Genomic DNA, 20206 nt, shown 5'->3' with positions numbered 1-20206 from the left:
AGCAAGTGAACAATAGAGGGGATGTTAGTGAGAAACAGATATGGTTTATTATCTGTTGAAGATGACGTGTATAGTATTCTCAACTGGACTGGTCTGGGAAGTATTTCATGATGGGTGAAGTCTTTTAACAAGCAAAATGAGAAATAGTGATTGACTGTTTTAAAAAATTATAATAATAATAATTATTGGGAAATGCATGGAAAAGACTTTGAATAATAAAGCGGGGAGATAGATGCCTCTGTATTGACTGACATGCATGGCATTCCCTTTTGAAAAAGCAATGGAAGTCAATGTAAAGTTATATGTAATCCAATGGAATATAAAGAAGATTATGATAATAATAATAAAAAAAAAATCTAAAAATAGAACTACCATATGATCCAGCAATCCCACTACTTGGTATCTACCCAAAGAACAGAAGAAGAATTAATTGGAGAAGTGCTTGCACATTGATGTTTATTGCAGCATTATTCCCAATTGCTAAGACATGGAACAAACCCAAATGCTCACAAACAGATGAATGGGTTGAAAAATTGTGGCACATACACTCTATGGAATACTACTGAGCCATAAAAAAAAAAAAACAAGACCCTGGCTTTTGACAGAAAGTGGATGAATATGGAAGATTTACTGCTGAGTGAAGGAAACCATGCTATAAAGGAGAGACACTGTATGTCTCCACTTAATATATACAGTGTCCACTCTCTATGACTGAAACTGAATGACTATGGAATGTAGAAACACAGGAAATGATTGGGAATACCATTTATAGTGTGGGAAGAGGGTGAGTGAAGGGGTAGTGTCTGAGGAAGGGCATTAAGAAGAAAAATAGAGAAGGAAAGCATTAATGGGACAAAGAGGGTATAATATGTTGAAGATAACTTTATAGTATTATCAACTGGACTGGTGAGAAACGTACACATGTTGGAACTAGCCAGCAGTTCTGGACACCTGGCTGCCTGCGGCTGCAGGCCCGCCCACTTGGGACCATCGCACATCTCCACCCCTACTCCTCTCTGGACCTCAGGTTGGTTCCGTGGGACTTTAAGACGAACTCACACACCACCCCACCCCACCTGCAAACCACATCGAGCTAACCAGAAGTTCCGGACAGCAGGCTGCCTGTGGCTGCAGGCCCAGCCCACCTGGACCTTCGCACATCCCCACCCCTACTTCTCTCTGGACTTCAGGTTGATTCCGTGGAATTTTAAGACAAACTCGCACCCCACCCAATCCCACTTGCAAACTGCATGGAGCCAACCAGCATTTCCAGACACCAGGCTGCCTGCAGCTGCAAACACACCAGCCCTGGATCTTCGTCAATCCCCACCCCTACTCCTCTCTGGACCTCAGGTTGGTTCCATGGGACTTTAACACAAACTCGCACCCCACCCCACCCCACCTGCAAACCGCATCAAGCCGGCCAGCAGTTCTGGACACCATGCTGCCAGCGGCTGCAGCCTGTCCAACCAGTACCCATCACTCATGCTCTGGCTCTTCTCCACTTGCCTTTGGACTCTTGGAATTATAGCGCTTTGAATAGTGTGCCACCTGATTTGTCTGTTTGTTTTCCTTTGCTCTTGAGGTGCTACTTATTAGGTCATTTGGAGGCTCACCACTCCTTAGAAACAGGAAGGACTTTGTGCCACCCAGGACCAATGGCAACAATTCATGGTATTGGTGAGCAACAGGTAGAGAAGTCATTGGTACTGGTGGCCTACCATAACAGAAATCATCGATTTTCTAATTCTGTATAACTTTTAACACTCAGAGATACCTTAAATAAGTTAGGAAGCAACATATAGATCACCTAATGACTAGGAACAATCACAGAAGCTCAAGAAGTATGAGCAACCAACAAAAGGCCTCTCTCCCTAAGGAAACCATCAAGCCTACATCACCCACAGTCAGTACAATGGATGTCGTGGACATGTCTGATAAGGAATTCAGAATATTTGTAGTGACCAAACTAACTGAGATGGGAGAGAAAAGAGACAAGGAGCTCCAGGAGATGAGGAAGTCCTTTCATGATTTGAAAGAAGAAATAGATACCTTAAACAAGAACCAGATGGAACTCCTAGGGTTGAAGAATGTGATACAGGAAATCAAAACCTCCCTTGAAAGTATTAAAAGTAGGTTAGTTTACAGTGTCTCATTTTTTACTCTATGGTTTTCCAGGGACCGCCTTCCATTTCCCAGCGGCTGCATGAACTGTACATTCTGGCTTTTCAAGCTTTTTAATTGTGGATTTCTATCTGTGGAGCAACAATTGTACTTGACCTCTGGCAAAACCATGGAATACACGAACTCAAGCAGTACCACTCTTCTCATCTGTACACTGACTCCCCTCCATTTTCTGCTCATTTGTTGTCATAACAATGTTTTTAACCTCTTGACTCATAAATTATTTTTCCAAAGTTAATGTTTTCTATAGGAATTAACTAGCCCATCATTCCAGAGAAATAATTTCTGAAATATTGGAGTTCTTTTGTTTTGGAGCCTTCAAAAAAATAATTTTATGACTTCCCCTGAATGAAAATTACTCAGGTTACACAAAGTTGAAGATAGAAATCATCACTTCATTTAGTGAAATTTAAAGAATATTTTCAGTATATAAAAGGCATTGAACGCTGTATGAGTGCTTAAATGTACTGTCACATTACTCTAAATTATAGCATTTTCTCTCTGTCCAACTCTCCTATTAAATAATCCTAAAACTTTTCCATTAGATTTAAGCCCCATGTTTTAGAATAGGTTTCTTAGATTTTTGTCTTGGCTGATTTTTATTTGTTTCAGGGATTTGTTTTTCATAACATGCCTGGTGTGTTATTATTCTTTACTAAAGAGAAAAAAATAAAAGGAAAGAAATTAAATTCATGTTTAAAATAAAAATTAATTTTGAAATTTAAAAAGGTGGAAAATACTGCTGGTTGTAAATGAACATAAAGTCTGGGTGAATTTCCATGAGATATATTTGAAACCTGTATATTATTAGTTAAATTGAATCACTTCTTACCTTCTGACAGCTTCGGTCAATAGGATCCACCGGAGTAGATCTGGGATGGGTTACCCTAACATCATCTCTTCCACATTCCAGGTTAGACCATAATTCAGTTACAAGTGCATTAACAAACCCTAAGAAGAATTATTATTTTGTTATATTTATAGTATAGTTCTTTGGACTGTGGAGCAAAGACATGATTATCTCTACACAACACTGGTCTGACAGAAGACACATATTTAACATCTTCTATAAGAAATAAACTCCACTTTTGGTAGAAATTGTATTTGTTAGTGTTGATTTTTTAAAGTTTTTGCCATAGGATACTTGCACTCACCAGAGAGAGACAGAGGGAGAGTGAGAAATCACACCCCCACCCATAGGGTGGATGTCCATACCATAATCCCTTCTCCTTCTAGGATTTTGGGCACACATGCCTGAGTTTTCAAGCAACCAGGTCCGAGACTCGAACCATGATAGGTCATATGGGAATCTAGCACTTTAACCACCATGCCATCTGCTGGCCTCGTGTTAATTTAATTTTGTGGTTAACAAATTATTGTCATAAAATTCTGATTGACTGTTTCCTTCGAAGATGGGTAAATTTTGAGTTCTTGGTTTATCTGTTAGCCAATAATATTTCTGAGCATGTTTTTCTGAAAAATAATAAGCTTTCTGCTCTACTATGTAAATTATACAATAATGCAAGGCAGCCTGAAAAACTGTGTTGAGGTAGTGTGGGGAGAAGAAAAGAAAGCAGTGTAAGGGAGCAAGACAAGTATCCAAAGAGTGTAAGTATATTTCCTTATTTCAACAGGACTATTATTTTTTGTAATTCCACATGCTTAGAACAACTGAATTTCACACAATTTTTGCCTCAATACAATCTTTAAATTGTCATGAGTAGTCAGATACTATACAAGTGATTGAAGTAAATATTAAACTTGATTATAAAATTTCTTTTTAATAAAATAAAATAATAAAAATGTAAAAATCTAATATTTACTCATAAAACCAGTAAATTAATAAAAATATTAGAGCAGAAAAGGTCCTCTAGTATAGCAGAAAAAATATGGACTCTAAATTCAAGAATTTCAGGGTTCAAATCACAAATCTGCCAGTTCATAAGTTGTACATTCTTTAAAAAAAAAAAATTACTTGACTTCTTGGAGCCCTATTTTTCTCATTTCAAAACTGAAGTACTAATGCTACACTGCAGGGTTGTCATGAAGTATAAAGGGGATGACATATGTGAAGTTCCCAATACTTAAGACCTCACAGGAGCTTATGCAGCATTAGTCTTCTTTTGTCCTTTGAAAAAAACTGACATTTAACCCTCTGAAGAAAAGCTTGATACAATGAGGCTCGCTCAGTAGCTTAAAGACTTGACCAAGGGGGAGATCTGAGATTAAATCTAGTCCCTAAATGCTTCAATTAATGTGTTCCTGGTAATGTAGTACATGGATTTTACTCCAAGTATTAAGTCACTGGGAAAGTCATGACATGTTTTTCCAAGCAAACATGTGTCACGACTTTCCTAATGACCCAACAGAAGAAAAAATAAGTGGTTCAGTTTGAGACAATTCTTGCCAAAAAACATGGTTCCTAATAAAAGTAGCCCAAGTTATTTCAGCAATAAAACAAAATTAAAATACACTGCAGGAAAACATTTTCATTTAGGGAGAGAATCAATAATGATCACTAATGTTATGATTCATCACCTCTAAGCCTTAAAAAACATAATAAAGCATCTTTATTTGGGATTATACTTTGCTCAGGACTCCAGTAAACTTAATATATATTATATTATTAGTGTTTTAAGTTCTCAGAAAGCCAATTGAGAGTGGGGAATACATACTGCAAAATTCAAAAATATTGTGAGAGTTAAGTGGTAAGAGAAATGATTTTAAGACAGGAAGAGGAAAATAGAGAATGAGGAAGTGGTATGTACTTCTGTTAACTGCTGTGAGTGTAAGTCTGGTTGCATACATAAACTGGTGCAACTGACATTATTAGGCAATCCTATCAGATGTAAATATACTGAGAGGATGATAGTCATCTGATTTATAAGATGAAGGAGGATTCCTAAAACATCAAGTATGTTTCAAGTTGATTTATTGTGTGTCATTGTTGTGAGTAAAGGGAGTGAGGTTGTATATACTTTATAGGTCATTAAATTTCCAGTGGAATTTCATGGAAGGGGAAAGACCAAAAAAAACCTAACTTTTTTTTATAGAAGGCCTAATTTGGAAAAAAGAATATTAGAACAAATGGACTCATACCTGATCATGTTAGTTATATTTTCAGTTGGCTTTAGCAATTTACTTAAAATTAGTATAACTGCAATTAAAAGAAAAAACTTACCTGAATTTTGTAATGCTATTGCACCTGCTGCTGTTGATGCCACTTGGGTCACTAAAACTCCATAGCCAAACTTCTTATGCCTGCTAGTCTACGAATGTAAATAAAGAACCACAATGGGAAATAACAAACATGCCAATGTTTTATACAAGTTATATATAGAGTTACTAGTTATTTTAAGATCAGAATACTAGACATTCCTTCCAGATGATAACAACAGCAGTAAAAACAAGGCTAGAAACTTTGATAATAAATAAGTTTGCACTAAAGCAATATTTTTGATCATCTTATTTCAGATCTCGATTCTAATCACAGCTCTAAAACTAAAAAGTAGCTCCTAAACTTGAAGTCATTTATCTCTCTAGGTCTAAGTCTCTTTACACATAAAATAGGGGACCTGGACTAGATAAAGAATAAAATTGCTCCCAACTCTAAATTTATTATCCTATTTTTAATTTTGAAGTCTGGTTCCTCTTTAATAAGTTTCCTCATTAATAAATCTGCCAATGTCTCAACGGGGCTTTCAAGTAATCGAATAACTTTTGAAAATCACAGTGGTATCTTTAAAAGTGACAATTATGGGGCCAGTAGATGGTGTGGTGGTTAGGTGCTGGACACCTACATGGCCAACCACAGTATAAGCCCCAGACCTGGTGGCTTGAAAATCACACCAGGTACACGTGTGCGTGTGACTGCCCAAACTCCCAAGAGAAGACAAGAGGTCATCCACCCTGGGGGCATGATTTCTCACTTATCCTCTCTCATTCTCTCTGGTGACCACACAAGCCCTATTGCAAAATCCAAAAAAATAACACCAAAAAAACAAAAAGACAATTATTTTTAAAGAGAATATCATTTTCGTTCCTATAAAGGGGTATGTTTACACACACACACACACACACACACGCACACACGAGCACTCTAAATCGTTAATATACATGTTTCAAAAAGAACATTGTAGACATGAATTTACTATTTACTAATTTACTATTTGATGAGAAATGTATATATTCAGGATAAAGTATCTCAGAAATATGTACCTCTCTTAGCATAACTGAGGAACAAGGAAATGATGAAGAGATTATCGTAAAATGTTTCTCCTCAGACTTTGACAAAAGTCATATCAGCTTATAAAATATTTGACTTCTAAATACAGCTAACCATTTAGAATTTGTATTTTTAAATATTTCATTTAAAAAGCCTGTTTTAATCTCCAATTTTAAAAATCTAAGCTATAACTCAGTTTTAAAAGAAAGAAAAATCATAACAACTATAGAAAGGAACTAAAAGACAACAGGAAAAAAAATGTATCTCTCCAATTTTCTGTTGCTCTCGTCCTTATAAAGTTGCCTTTCTTTTCCATTTTTATTAGTCACATGTAGTATTTTCTTTAACTTACGATCCATCCTTCTGCAGTTAAATGACATGGAAGTTCAGTAAGATAAATATTTATCCTCTTCTGACTTGCTTTTTTCCAAAACTGAAAAAACACCTCATTCACCGGTCACTCCCACTGGCCCTAGTGATTCAGATATTAGGAACCACAGGGCTTGCCAAAATCATACTTTGTTTTTGTTATTTTTCAAAAAAAAGTAACAAAAATTTTCAGGGAAGTTAGAAATGCTTTACCAAATAAGATGCAATGTTCGTGAACAATGTCCAAGATAAGAAATCTGAATTCTAGTCTTCCTGCTATCAGTAACTAGTGAGCTATTAGATCTGTAAAGCAAAATATTTAACCAACCTGAGTCTCTACTTTCTCTTGTGCAAAATTAAGAAAATTACCTAGCTGAGTTGCTTTCTTACAAGGTAACTGAGGCTCTAAAAAAAAAATACTAAAATACCACAGAATACCATTAAAGTATCACACTAATTATTATGATAATGAAGATGGTGATACACTAAATTATAAGGCTGTAAGTTACTGAGAACTAGCGAACAATATCTTCTATGGTAACCAAAGACAACTAGGGTTTTTTGTTTTGTTTTAAGATTTATGAGTATGAAAAAAAATGATATCTAGTCATAGATGTCTTATCACAATGGTAAAAGTTGTGTCTGTACAGTTTGAAGCATCTGAATAAAAAAGAAAATTGTCTTTGAACTTCCTGCTTATTTAAAAATATATAAAAACAAAAACAGAAACCCAAGAGTTTATCAGTATACAAGAAGTAACTCAAATTTACCAGCAGAGAAAAATCAAATCGGAGTGCAATTTCATCTATGCCAACCAAAAAGACTGAAAAAAATTCTACACAATCAACAAGAAGTATACATATCTAAGTGTATTCACACATATTAAACATACTAATATAGAGGTGCAGGGTTCAGAAATGTGTGCAGGGAAAAGGAACTGAAAGTTGGGAATAACAGGGGAATCAAACAGAAGAGGAATCTTGTTTGAATAGATGAGGACAATATGCCATGTACTAAAACATAGAAATAACTAAATTCTTTATACCTGAAGTCTGTTTAAATAAAATGAAACAATAAGATATTTATCAGATTTAGTATCAAAAGCCTATCAACTAATAAAGGGTGATCAAGGCCTTGACTCAGAGGAACTATTTGTCACAAAGACAAAGGCTACTAAAATGTTTATTTATTTATTTTCTTACAAAAATGTATTATAGGTTTAAAAAAAAACAGGAAATTAGAATTGAAAAAAGTCAACGAAAATAGTATTAACAATCAGGTAACCTAATAACATCTAAAACAATGGCTGTCGGAGATAAATAAGGAAAGATGCTTTTAAAAGCAGAAGCCAGGATATTTGCTGTCACATAAAAAATGCTGAATACAACTCAGTGGCCTCTGAGTAAAGGCTAACGTATATTCTAAATTTTATTTAACAGTAGAGTAAAAGTATTTCACTACAAATAATTGTTTCTTTTAAAACATGAGGCCTCAAAATGCATTGACACATATATTTAGACCCAATAGACTTATTTCTCTAGAAGTTCTGCCCAGTTTAAGTACATCCAGATGTCTGATATCATATCTATAAAACATCTGGATGTTAACTAAATTTTTCAGTTCCATCTGTTTGCAATTCTGTAAACACAGTCACAGACACCAATATCAATTCTAATGCTTTCCCCCAAAAAAATCAAGTTAAATATTACAATGCTATATGGAGTTTTAATTGAGGCTTAATAACTTTTTCATGCACAGAAAACAGAATGATGTTCTTGATGGCTTTTTACAACAAAAATTACTTTTGCCTGTAGCAGATGGTAATTCATACCTGTAATTTTTTTGTGTATTGGTTGAACATAAATGTCACACATTCGTTGATGGCTCCTGTTCTTTGAAGTAGTAGCAATCCTTTTGGGGTGGCAGCAAAATTTAGCAAATCATCTAATAAATTCTCTTCCCAAGCCATACTGAAATAGATGGTTAGAACTTTATTTAATATACTCTAAAAACATAGCTCAGCTTAATACTATGGAAATTAAATGTACACGGTACACATTGTTTGCAAATTAATAAATGTCTAAAAATAAAATAAAGAAACATGGATTCTTTGATAGTGAATTATGTTATCCCTACATTTTCTATAACTGTCCTTCATTGAATCAGATACTAACTGTATATGTCAGCATTTTTAGTATATTGTCTAAATTCTCTCATTATGTCTTAATTTCATTCAATTTTCCTAATATAATTTTGATTTGCCTGGATTCTCCCACCCTTTTTTCTGAATCTTATTTTCTATAAGAATCCGATATCACATAAATATATATATATTACACACATGTGTATAATATATATATAATACATAATATATAATATATATGTGTATATACACACAAACACACACACACACACACATATATTATCTGCTTTTATTTTTATTGACTTTTAACTTATTTCACTTTTGGGAAATAATGTCGCTGTTTCTCTGAAAACTTTTTTTTTAATTTAAATAACTTGACCAGAGAATGACAGAGAGAGAAAGAGAGAGAAAGAATGAGAAAGCAAGCTGCCATATCCAGGACTCAAACTATGGTCAGTCATGTGGGAGTCCAATGCCCTTAACCACCACACCAACTATTGGCTCCATTCTCTGAATACTTCCATAAGGAAGGCCACAACTTTCTCCCAGAAAAAAACTAACAAGAGCCCCAAGAGAAGAAAAAAAGAAGGAATATATGAAAGACATTATCTTCATAAATACTAGGTCATCAGAAAAGTCATGACATATTTTTGCATAGAAAAACAGAAATACAGGGAACCAGCAGTTAGCGTAATGGCTATGTCGCTGGATTCCCACGTAGTCGACCGCGGTTCGCGTCCCGGACCTGGTGGCTTAAAACTCATGCTGGGCGCGTGTGCGTGCATACCCAAGATCCCAAGAGGAGACTGGAGGAGAAGGGATTGCGGCGTGACCATCCCCCCGGGGGGTGATTTCTCGCTTTCTGTCTCTCTGTCTCTCTCTCTGTCTGTCTGGCGAGCACAAGTACCCTATAGCGAAAATCTCTCCAAAAAAAAATACATACATGACTTTTCTGACAACACAGTACATAAAATTATTATTTGTCAAGTAACGTTTTTTTAAAAGATTATACTGCGTGTTTTCTAGAATAGATGCAAGATTTCATTTTAGTCTATAGATTAAAAGATTGTTCGAAGTACTAAGCAATATAAATCACACAGAAATAGCAAATATGGGAGAAAAAAGGAAAAAGTTATCAGAGAAAAGATATGACCTATAAAAGGAAGGCAATTATCCTGATAACAGATCTATCAATTACCACCTAATCCAAAAGACGATGCATTAATAGCTTTAAATACTGATAATGAAAGTGACTGGGGGCCTGCAGGTGGTGCAGTGGTTAGAGGCACTAGATTCCCACGTGGCTGACTGAGGCTACAAGTATCATGTGATCTCCAAAGTTTCTCTAAATTGTAATTTTCCTTGAGCCTGTATGTATACAGCAACCTTCCTTATAAAAACATGTTTGCTATAGTATTCAATTTTCTTAAATTATTTAAAGATTATTTCAGTAAACATAATAAACAAAGGACTTTAATCAATAGTGCTTACCTATTTTGGGAATCCTGGCTTACTGAAGACACAGAATCAGAACCTTCTACTGGAGTAGGACTTCTTTCTGAGAGCAAACTTGTCTTTAAAAAAGGATAAGAGATTATGTTATTTTTTTTTTTACCTATAACAGTACTTATAAAATTTCTTACACTGTGATTCTGTAATTGCCAGAGGGCCCATATGCTTGCCAAAGAGAAAGTAAGGACACCCTAAAAGGGCATAGTCATGCCTCAATCCCTTTGCTGCCATCTCTCTGTCCTATGCAGTTTGGATGCATGCATGCATATGCATCTGGCAGGTGTTTTTCAAGCCACTGGGACCAGGACTCAAACAAAAGTTAGCCATTTGGGATCCAGCTCCCTTAACACTAGGCCACAGAGTGGGCCCTTATATTACATTTTTATTTTTGATCCTTGATTAAAATTTAAATTATTTGGCTATCAATTATATATCATATAAAGTATTTTACAAATAAACCATATAAAAATCATAAAAAAAGACTTAGTACTCCACTGATGCCTAGTATGTATGTCTACTGCCTATGGTTGCCAGTATCCATAACAGAAAAATAGTTTCTAAAGCGGAATGTTAAGTTTATACAAGGAGAATTTATCGAAAGCTTCTCCTACCAGAAGAAAAAACTTCATAGTAAAGTCTTAGAAATTTGTCCCACTGAAAAAGCATTACATCCTCTAAAGTATTGTGATAGTAAAGTGTTTGCCTGAGTAAAATCCACAGAATTATGCTATAATGTGCCTATATTTGAAATAAAGATTAGCAAGGGGAAAAAAAAAAAGGGCAGCTTGAAAACACTTACCTTCTTCCATGCCTTTGCTATAGATTCATGCAAACTATAAGGAATTAACACTTGCAGGCCCTCACATGTACCATATATTTGGCGACACACAGAAATAAAAGCTCCTTTAACCACAGGCAACATATCTGATCCAGAAAAAATAGAAATATCTTCATCGAGAAGCTTTTTCGAGAACTGGGCAATTATATGAGCACCTGTAGGACTAAAAAGAGAACACTTAAAAGTGATTCCAAGGTCATACAATCTCACCGTGTCACAAGAACTTCTCATTTGTTTGGCTCCCTGTTAGTCTTCCTCTAGATTTTCTCAAACATGCCAATACTCCCGTTACCAACCATGTGCAGACTCTAGTAATGAGAGCAGTTTCAGTGGGATGAAGAAAACAAAACACAAATAAGGAAAAGCCACAATGAACTTGATACCATGGGGCCATGGCCATATATGCAAGAAATCTGGATTTTGTGATGAAAACATAATCCTAAATTTTCCACGTCTAGAACTTATTTATAAGTTCTCCATCCCATCAATAGGACTTAGTTCTCCCTCTCAAAGGCTAAGACACTTTCAGTAGTAATAATAGATAAGAACTTAATATCTGCTATGTGCCAAGCACTGTTCTAAGCATCTAATATGTATTCATTCATTTCTCTTACAATAACCCTAAGAAGTAGATCTATTCTTATTTAATTTTTACAGATAAGGAAATACAGGTAAAGCTTACAGAAGTTAAGTAACCTGCACTATACCACACAGCTGTGTGAAGTGGAGCCAGAACTCAAATCTAGGCTGTCTGGCCCCAGAACAGCGCACTTTCATTTAATTTTTTCTAACTTTTTTTTTTAAGAAAATAATGATAAAAGAGCAAATAGTAGATTGAGTAGGATACTGAACTCCATGTATCCCTCATCCATCTTCAACAGTTATGAACATAACACCAGGCTTGTTTTATCTATTCCCTGACCTTCTCGTGAGTATTATATGATAAATTTTGAAAATCATGTTATTTTACCCATTATACATTTCTAATAGAAGTTTCTATTAGAAATGCCCATAGACCAGCAGTTAGCATAATGGCTATGTCGCAAACTACCATGTAGCCAACTGCAGTTCGAGTCCCGGATCCAGTGGCTTAAACTCAAACCGGGTGCATGTGCGTGCATCCCCAAGATCCTGAGAGGAGAATGAAGGAGAAGGGACTGCGGCGTGGCCATCCCCCCTTGGGGGTGATTTCTCACTTTCTATCTTTCTGTCTGTCTCTGTCTTTCTGGCGAACGCACATGCCCTATAGCATAAACCTCTCAAAAAAAGAAATGCCTATAGACCATCTAACAAGATTATAATATTTTAACATCAACTGTTAGTCAGCCCCTTTCAAAATTCCAATTGTGTTAAAGACATATTTTTATGACAGGTTTGTCATAGAGTGCATTGGGCTGTTGTAGTTATTTAGGTCCCCTCTTTTCTTTTTCACAGACTCTTGGAGAAACAGCTGTTTCACCCGTTTATTTTTTACTGGATTACTGCTTCACCATGGTGTCATTTAACTCATTTCTCTAGTTCTCCATAATTCCCAAAGGGTGATAATGAGATGTAAGACTTAAGTTAAATTTAAGTTCATTTTTTTTTTAATTTCCTTTCCTTTTTTTCCCTTGCAAAATAATTTCATAGGTTGTTGCTTCTCTGTACTTCTCCTAATGCATGAGGCACATATCTGGTTATCCCAGTTTCAGTTGTGCTAAAAACCAGCTGGTCCGGAGGTATCAGCCTGATTTCACCAGCAAGAAACTCTTCTCATTTACCTTTTGCCTAATGATTTTAGCATTTATTGATAATCAATTCCTAGATCCATTATTTCATTAAAGATTTCCAAATAGTGATTTTATTTTAAAATGACTTCTTTTGCATTTATCAGCAAGAATTCTATGAAAAACTTCAAAAACTTATTAAGCTAAAATATTAATAAAGAATGGGTAGAAAATGCTTAAATATTTTTCTCAATTTGCAAAGTAAAGGTTGATGGGTATCCTAGAAACCTCAACAGGTAACTGGCAAACTCTGTTTTTTGTTCATTTTTTATTTTAGTATCTATTAAAATTCATTTTTATACACTTTACATATTTCAATCCATTGCATCCATTATTTATTTGATTCTCAAACTGTCCATCTGAAACCAGTCAGAGATCCGTTCTGGTTAGCTGAGGTATTTTTGACACCATTCCACTGGTCTTAGACATCTCTTTTACTTTCTAGAATGATATAATACCCCAGGATCATCCTGCATATTTCCTGAACCTGATCAAATTGGCCATTTCTTCAAGGTTTCCTGCCTCTTTGTAGGAAAAAAAGATATTCAGAGACCATAATACAGACACCAACTCAATGTTAAAGAGTTTATATTACTTCTTGGGAACCAGCAGTTAGCGTAATGGCTATGTCGCTGGACTCCCACGCAGTCGACCGCGGTTCGTGTCCTGGACCCGGTGGCTTAAAACTCACGCCGGGCGTGTGTGCGTGCGTGCCCAAGATCCCGAGAGGAGAATGGAGGAGAAGGGATTGCGGCGTGACCATCGCCCCAGGGGGGTGATTTCTCGCTTTCTGTCTCTATGTCTCTCTCTGTCTGTCTGGCGAGCGCACGAGCCCTATAGCGAAAACCTCTCAAAAAAAAAAAAAAAAAAGAGTTTATATTACTTCTAGTCCTTTTCAGAGGTAGGACTAGGAAAAATATAATTTGAAAAAATAACTTAGTCGTATTTCTGTTATGAATTAAAAATTCAAGGTTTTTTCAACTTCTTTAATTATATACTTTTTTCTCTTACATTGAAAATCTTAGTTCCTTATAACATTACTTATCTCTTTTATCTTATAATTACACCTAAGTTTCAAAATAGCAATGACAACACTATTATACTTCTAAACATATGCTGATGCAGTTTAAGCTTACTTTATAGGTTTTTTCCTTTACCTTAAAATATACCCCACTAGAATTGTTCAATCAAAATTAGATCACTTGAAATAATTCTTTTCTTGGGTATTCACTAACTTTATAGATGGTTACGTTTACCTTTACATATATTGAAGCTTTTAAAAGTTGAGACTTTTTTTTTTAATATTTCCTTATTTCATGAGCAAGAGACACAAAGAAAGGGAGCAAGCAAGCACCCTAGCAACGTCTCAAAACTGATCTATCCCCACCCTTCAGCCAGCCTCAAATCATGGATAGGCCTATGACAAGAGTACTCAGAGAAGTGTCAGTACTTATACTCAGAACATTCCCATGTAGGAACTGCCTTACAAAGTGTTTTACCACTGTGCCATCATGAGGTTCCTAATTTTTTTATTTAATTTTTTTTTACATTTAGTATGTAAAATAACTACATGATTCCAAAGGAAAATCTACTTAAGATACAGGTACAATTCCAGATTACATTTTATCCATACCTGTCTTCCTACATTTTTTTCTCTCCCTTCCCCTAATACTATTTTCATAGTTTTGAGATTTGTCCAATATGTCCTTTTGAAAAATATAAACCAGTATGATTTATTCATATTCCCTTCCATTATACAAAACGCAGCATTTTATAAACATTCCTCTGTATCTTTTATCACTAACAATATATCCTGATGATAATTCCACAACAGTATACAAAAATACTCTTAATTCCTTTTTATAGCTAGCTGTTCCGTGCTTCACTGTGTGGGCATAATTTAATCAATCAGCTTCTTGTTACCAGATATTTGATATGATTCTAGTCTTTTGCCAATATGAATCATTAGAATATGTACTTTTAACTACATAATAAAGAGCCAGAAGAAATTACAATATTTTATGTCTTTTTAAAGTCAATATAATTGAGACTTTAAAAAAAAAAGAAAAAAAAAACTAGAAATCAAAATAATTATTAGAAAAAAATGTGATTACATATAAATTGATAATGTTTACATAAGAAAAAATAGGTTAAGAGATAGTAAAAAAATATAGAACTGAAACGGACAGTCTTTCTAATTTTAAGAAAGAATTATTATTTAAGGATAGAAACCTGTTTTAAATAGGGCAGACTGACCACATAAATTCACATTTTCTCCCTTCATAAACACTAAAATTTAAAAAGAGAAATTTTCAGAACGCATAAAAGCCTCTAAAGACAAGGAGAACGGAAAGAATATGGCAGTAAAATTTTGGAACCTGTTAAGTATAGAAACAAAGAATAAATCATGATTGGAAAACCTCAATTATCAGTCACAGCAGAATCAACCCAATTTATTTACAGAACCTCCAAGAACTGGTGATACCACTCTGTCTAGACTTAGAGGTAAAAGTGGGGCTGCAAATACAAGAACTATCTGAAAGGCAGTTAAAGAAAACATCTGGCCTTCAGATTCCCTTCCACATTTCATGCTTCCAGTCCAGTGTGCTTCTTGAAAGATAAGCAGAGATCATGAAAAAGGGTGCAGAGAGTACCATAAGATTAAATCAAAGCTCATTCATAGCATTAAAGCTTGAGACCCATCAACGTTTCCACCCAAATGTCTCCCATAGGATCATACTCTTCAAGCAGCTCTACGGCATCTGACCAGAACAAATAAAAAACCAAACACAGTACATTAGGGATTTCCCAAAAAATGCAATGCCAAGGTTCCCAGATAGCCACAAATGACACCTCACTTTCTTCCAGTTTCAAACAGCTTTTTATTGATTTTCAAACATTTGAAGAAACTGTTCATTTAAAAGACAGACCTAGATCAAAAATATAAGAAGAAATTGAGAAGGAAAAAAGAAAATATGAAAGATGAAAACATCATTACCTTCAGAGGGGTAGAAGAAATTATTGTACCAGAAAACACAATAATATGCTAGAATCAAAAATGTACTCTTTGAAGAAAAATTACAACTTGAATGAAAATTTCAATTTCAATATAAGGGCTAGAAAAAAGTGAAGAATTTCCCAGGTGGAATATACGAGTTAGAAAAAAGTAAAAAGAAAAAAAGTGAGAGAGAGAGAGAGAAAGAAAACAGGACAAGGTTCAGTCCAAATCTAAACAGGATTTTCAGTAGAGAAAACAGAACAAATCTATTTCCCCTACGCTGAAAGGTATAAATCTTCAGATAAAAATGTCCAAGTAAATATAAGTGGATCATCATGAAGAAACATAAAATTTCTGAACAGTAGTAGGCAACGGAAGACTAAAAGTCTCCCAGAAAGAGGAAAAAATAGGATAAGACCTTCCCATAATATTGATAAAAGTTATATACAAAATCAAGGCAGCAACTAGTCCTAAATAATGTCAGAAAGCTCAAAAAACAGCTGTATTAAATTAAATTGGCAAAATTTGTCTAATATTTGAATATACTGACAAAATTAATCAATTAGGAAAGACAAAAGTGCATGACTTAGCAATACATTGAAAGCTAAGTACACTGAAAATTCTGCCAGCAAACAAAAAAAAAAATAAAAAAGAAATTTATTAAATCCAGAGAAAACAAACAGTTGTGAAAGGAAGAAAAAATAGTAACAGTATATTACATGGCTCAACTGTGAAGCATTCACAGGACTGTACAACTCTAAACAAGGCTGTGGTACAACAGTATAGCACTGATGGGGTGGAAAGGACTAGGTCTATCAATCTAACTGTCTACGTGGTAGAAGCAGGAAAGACTTATCAACTGTAAAAAGTCAATGACTGATGCCTAAAACTAAATATGATAACAATCAATAAGTAGAATAAGTGCATCATTTGATAATATATACACACACTGAAAGAAATATCTAAAATAGCTGAAAGTAGCTGGCTCTAAAGAGCAAGAAAAAAAAAAAACCTGCTGCTCTGTATAACAGGCCTTACATATTTACTGTGTTCACATAAAAGTTTGAGTCAATAAAAAAAAACTAATTAAAAATGGACAAGAGGTATGGAAAGGAACATTACTATCAAACAAATTAATGTAATCAAAAACCATAATTCCACCGACGCAACAAAATGTTCAAAATTAATGAAAGAAAGATAAACATGGACCAAAACAAGATCATTCACCCATCAGGTTGCCAAAATAGTTATAAACTGATTATGCAGTCTGATAAAAATATGAAAAGAAGGGCACTCCTCATACGTCTTACAGATGCTGGCAAGAAGGTCAAATTTTACCATATTTTGGAAAGTAATCAGGCAAAATCTCCGAAATTTAAAATGTGCATGTCCTCTGATCCAGCAATACCACTTTCAAAATGATCCTACTGAAATGAAAAAAATCCAGTATATAAGACATTTAACTAAAACCAGAGCTAGCAGGTGGCATAGTGGCTAATAGGCTGCACATGGTCAACCGCAGTTTAGAGTCCCAGACCTGGCAGCTTTAAACACACTGGGTACATGTAAATCCATGACCAAAATTCTCAGAGAAGAATAGAGTAGAAGGGATTATAGCGTGACCACCTCCCAAGAAGGTAATTTTTCACTTTCTGTCTCTTTCTCTCTATGTATCTCCAGTGAGTGCACATGCTCTATAGCAAAAATTTCTCAAAATAAAATAAAATACTTTCACTTTACCTATGAATTGATCTAATGAATAAGTCTGTTCAAAATAATAATTGTAAAGTAGTACTTTGTAATCATAGTTTATGGAAAAGTGAAATGAATGACAAAAATGTTGTGAGGGACAGGATAGAGGAATTGGAAATCATTTTATAAGGTCATTGCTCTGCCTGTTAAGTGATACAATGTTATTTAAAAGATGGCTAAACAGTAAAAAATGTTAATTAGCATTAAATGTTAATTAATTAAAACTAATTTTGTTGTAACAAACAATTTATAATTTTGTTGCGAGCCAAACAATAGTATAGCTGATAGACAAAATTAGGAGAAAAAATTGATTTATTTTAAAAGATCAAAGTCAGAGAAGGCTAAAGGGAATGAAAAGCAAAACAAAACCAGGCCCTGCCTATGGCCTAGAGGTGTGGGAGTTAGATCCCACATGGCCAAGTCTGAACCTCAGAACCAGTGCCCAAATTCTGTAATTAAATTGGCAAAATTTGTCTAATATTTGAATATACTGACAAAATTAATCAATTAGGAAAGACAAAAGTGCATGACTTAGCAATACATTGAAAGCTAAGTACACTGAAAATTCTGCCAGCAAACAAAAAAAAAAATAAAAAAGAAATTTATTAAATCCAGAGAAAACAAACAGTTGTGAAAGGAAGAAAAAATAGTAACAGTATATTACATGGCTCAACTGTGAAGCATTCACAGGACTGTACAACTCTAAACAAGGCTGTGGTACAACAGTATAGCACTGATGGGGTGGAAAGGACTAGGTCTATCAATCTAACTGTCTACGTGGTAGAAGCAGGAAAGACTTATCAACTGTAAAAAGTCAATGACTGATGCCTAAAACTAAATATGATAACAATCAATAAGTAGAATAAGTGCATCATTTGATAATATATACACACACTGAAAGAAATATCTAAAATAGCTGAAAGTAGCTGGCTCTAAAGAGCAAGAAAAAAAAAAAACCTGCTGCTCTGTATAACAGGCCTTACATATTTACTGTGTTCACATAAAAGTTTGAGTCAATAAAAAAAAACTAATTAAAAATGGACAAGAGGTATGGAAAGGAACATTACTATCAAACAAATTAATGTAATCAAAAACCATAATTCCACCGACGCAACAAAATGTTCAAAATTAATGAAAGAAAGATAAACATGGACCAAAACAAGATCATTCACCCATCAGGTTGCCAAAATAGTTATAAACTGATTATGCAGTCTGATAAAAATATGAAAAGAAGGGCACTCCTCATACGTCTTACAGATGCTGGCAAGAAGGTCAAATTTTACCATATTTTGGAAAGTAATCAGGCAAAATCTCCGAAATTTAAAATGTGCATGTCCTCTGATCCAGCAATACCACTTTCAAAATGATCCTACTGAAATGAAAAAAATCCAGTATATAAGACATTTAACTAAAACCAGAGCTAGCAGGTGGCATAGTGGCTAATAGGCTGCACATGGTCAACCGCAGTTTAGAGTCCCAGACCTGGCAGCTTTAAACACACTGGGTACATGTAAATCCATGACCAAAATTCTCAGAGAAGAATAGAGTAGAAGGGATTATAGCGTGACCACCTCCCAAGAAGGTAATTTTTCACTTTCTGTCTCTTTCTCTCTATGTATCTCCAGTGAGTGCACATGCTCTATAGCAAAAATTTCTCAAAATAAAATAAAATACTTTCACTTTACCTATGAATTGATCTAATGAATAAGTCTGTTCAAAATAATAATTGTAAAGTAGTACTTTGTAATCATAGTTTATGGAAAAGTGAAATGAATGACAAAAATGTTGTGAGGGACAGGATAGAGGAATTGGAAATCATTTTATAAGGTCATTGCTCTGCCTGTTAAGTGATACAATGTTATTTAAAAGATGGCTAAACAGTAAAAAATGTTAATTAGCATTAAATGTTAATTAATTAAAACTAATTTTGTTGTAACAAACAATTTATAATTTTGTTGCGAGCCAAACAATAGTATAGCTGATAGACAAAATTAGGAGAAAAAATTGATTTATTTTAAAAGATCAAAGTCAGAGAAGGCTAAAGGGAATGAAAAGCAAAACAAAACCAGGGCCTGCCTATGGCCTAGAGGTGTGGGAGTTGGATCCCACATGGCCAAGTCTGAACCTCAGAACCAGTGCCCAAATTCTGTAGGAGGCAGAAAATGGAGAAAAGGGGACATTCCCCATGAGATGGGGTGAGGGTGATTTCTCTCTCTTACTCTCTCGCAAGTGCATGTGCCCATAGCAAATTATTAAAAAAAAAATAAAATAAAAAAATAAATAAAAGACAAAGAACAAAGGTAACAAATAGAAAACAGTAATGAATTACTCTCAGCCTTGCTTTCCTAGGTAAGTGCTCCCTTCTCACTGTTGGGGGTCAACAGGTTCCCTAGAGGCTGCAGGCCACACACCCCCCCCC

General features: G+C 34.7%; 1 protein-coding gene across 1 annotated transcript in view; it reads right to left on the bottom strand.

Annotated features, from left to right (window-relative positions):
• The window catches only part of TBC1D32 (TBC1 domain family member 32), a 226089-nt gene that overhangs the window by 140076 nt on the left and 65807 nt on the right, over positions 1–20206 (bottom strand). The window contains exons 17-21 of the mRNA XM_027769471.1: positions 11233–11434; positions 10413–10495; positions 8610–8748; positions 5366–5453; positions 3017–3135 (exon numbers count right to left, since the gene is read on the bottom strand). Of these exons, the coding sequence (XP_027625272.1) occupies positions 3017–3135; positions 5366–5453; positions 8610–8748; positions 10413–10495; positions 11233–11434 (631 nt within the window). The remainder of the gene's footprint in view (positions 1–3016; positions 3136–5365; positions 5454–8609; positions 8749–10412; positions 10496–11232; positions 11435–20206) is intronic.

This window comes from Tupaia chinensis, unplaced genomic scaffold (genome assembly GCF_000334495.1).
Source record: "Tupaia chinensis unplaced genomic scaffold, TupChi_1.0 Scaffold149798_1, whole genome shotgun sequence".
Classification (NCBI taxonomy): Eukaryota; Metazoa; Chordata; class Mammalia; order Scandentia; family Tupaiidae; genus Tupaia; species Tupaia belangeri.
This window is presented reverse-complemented; position numbering and strand designations above follow the sequence as displayed.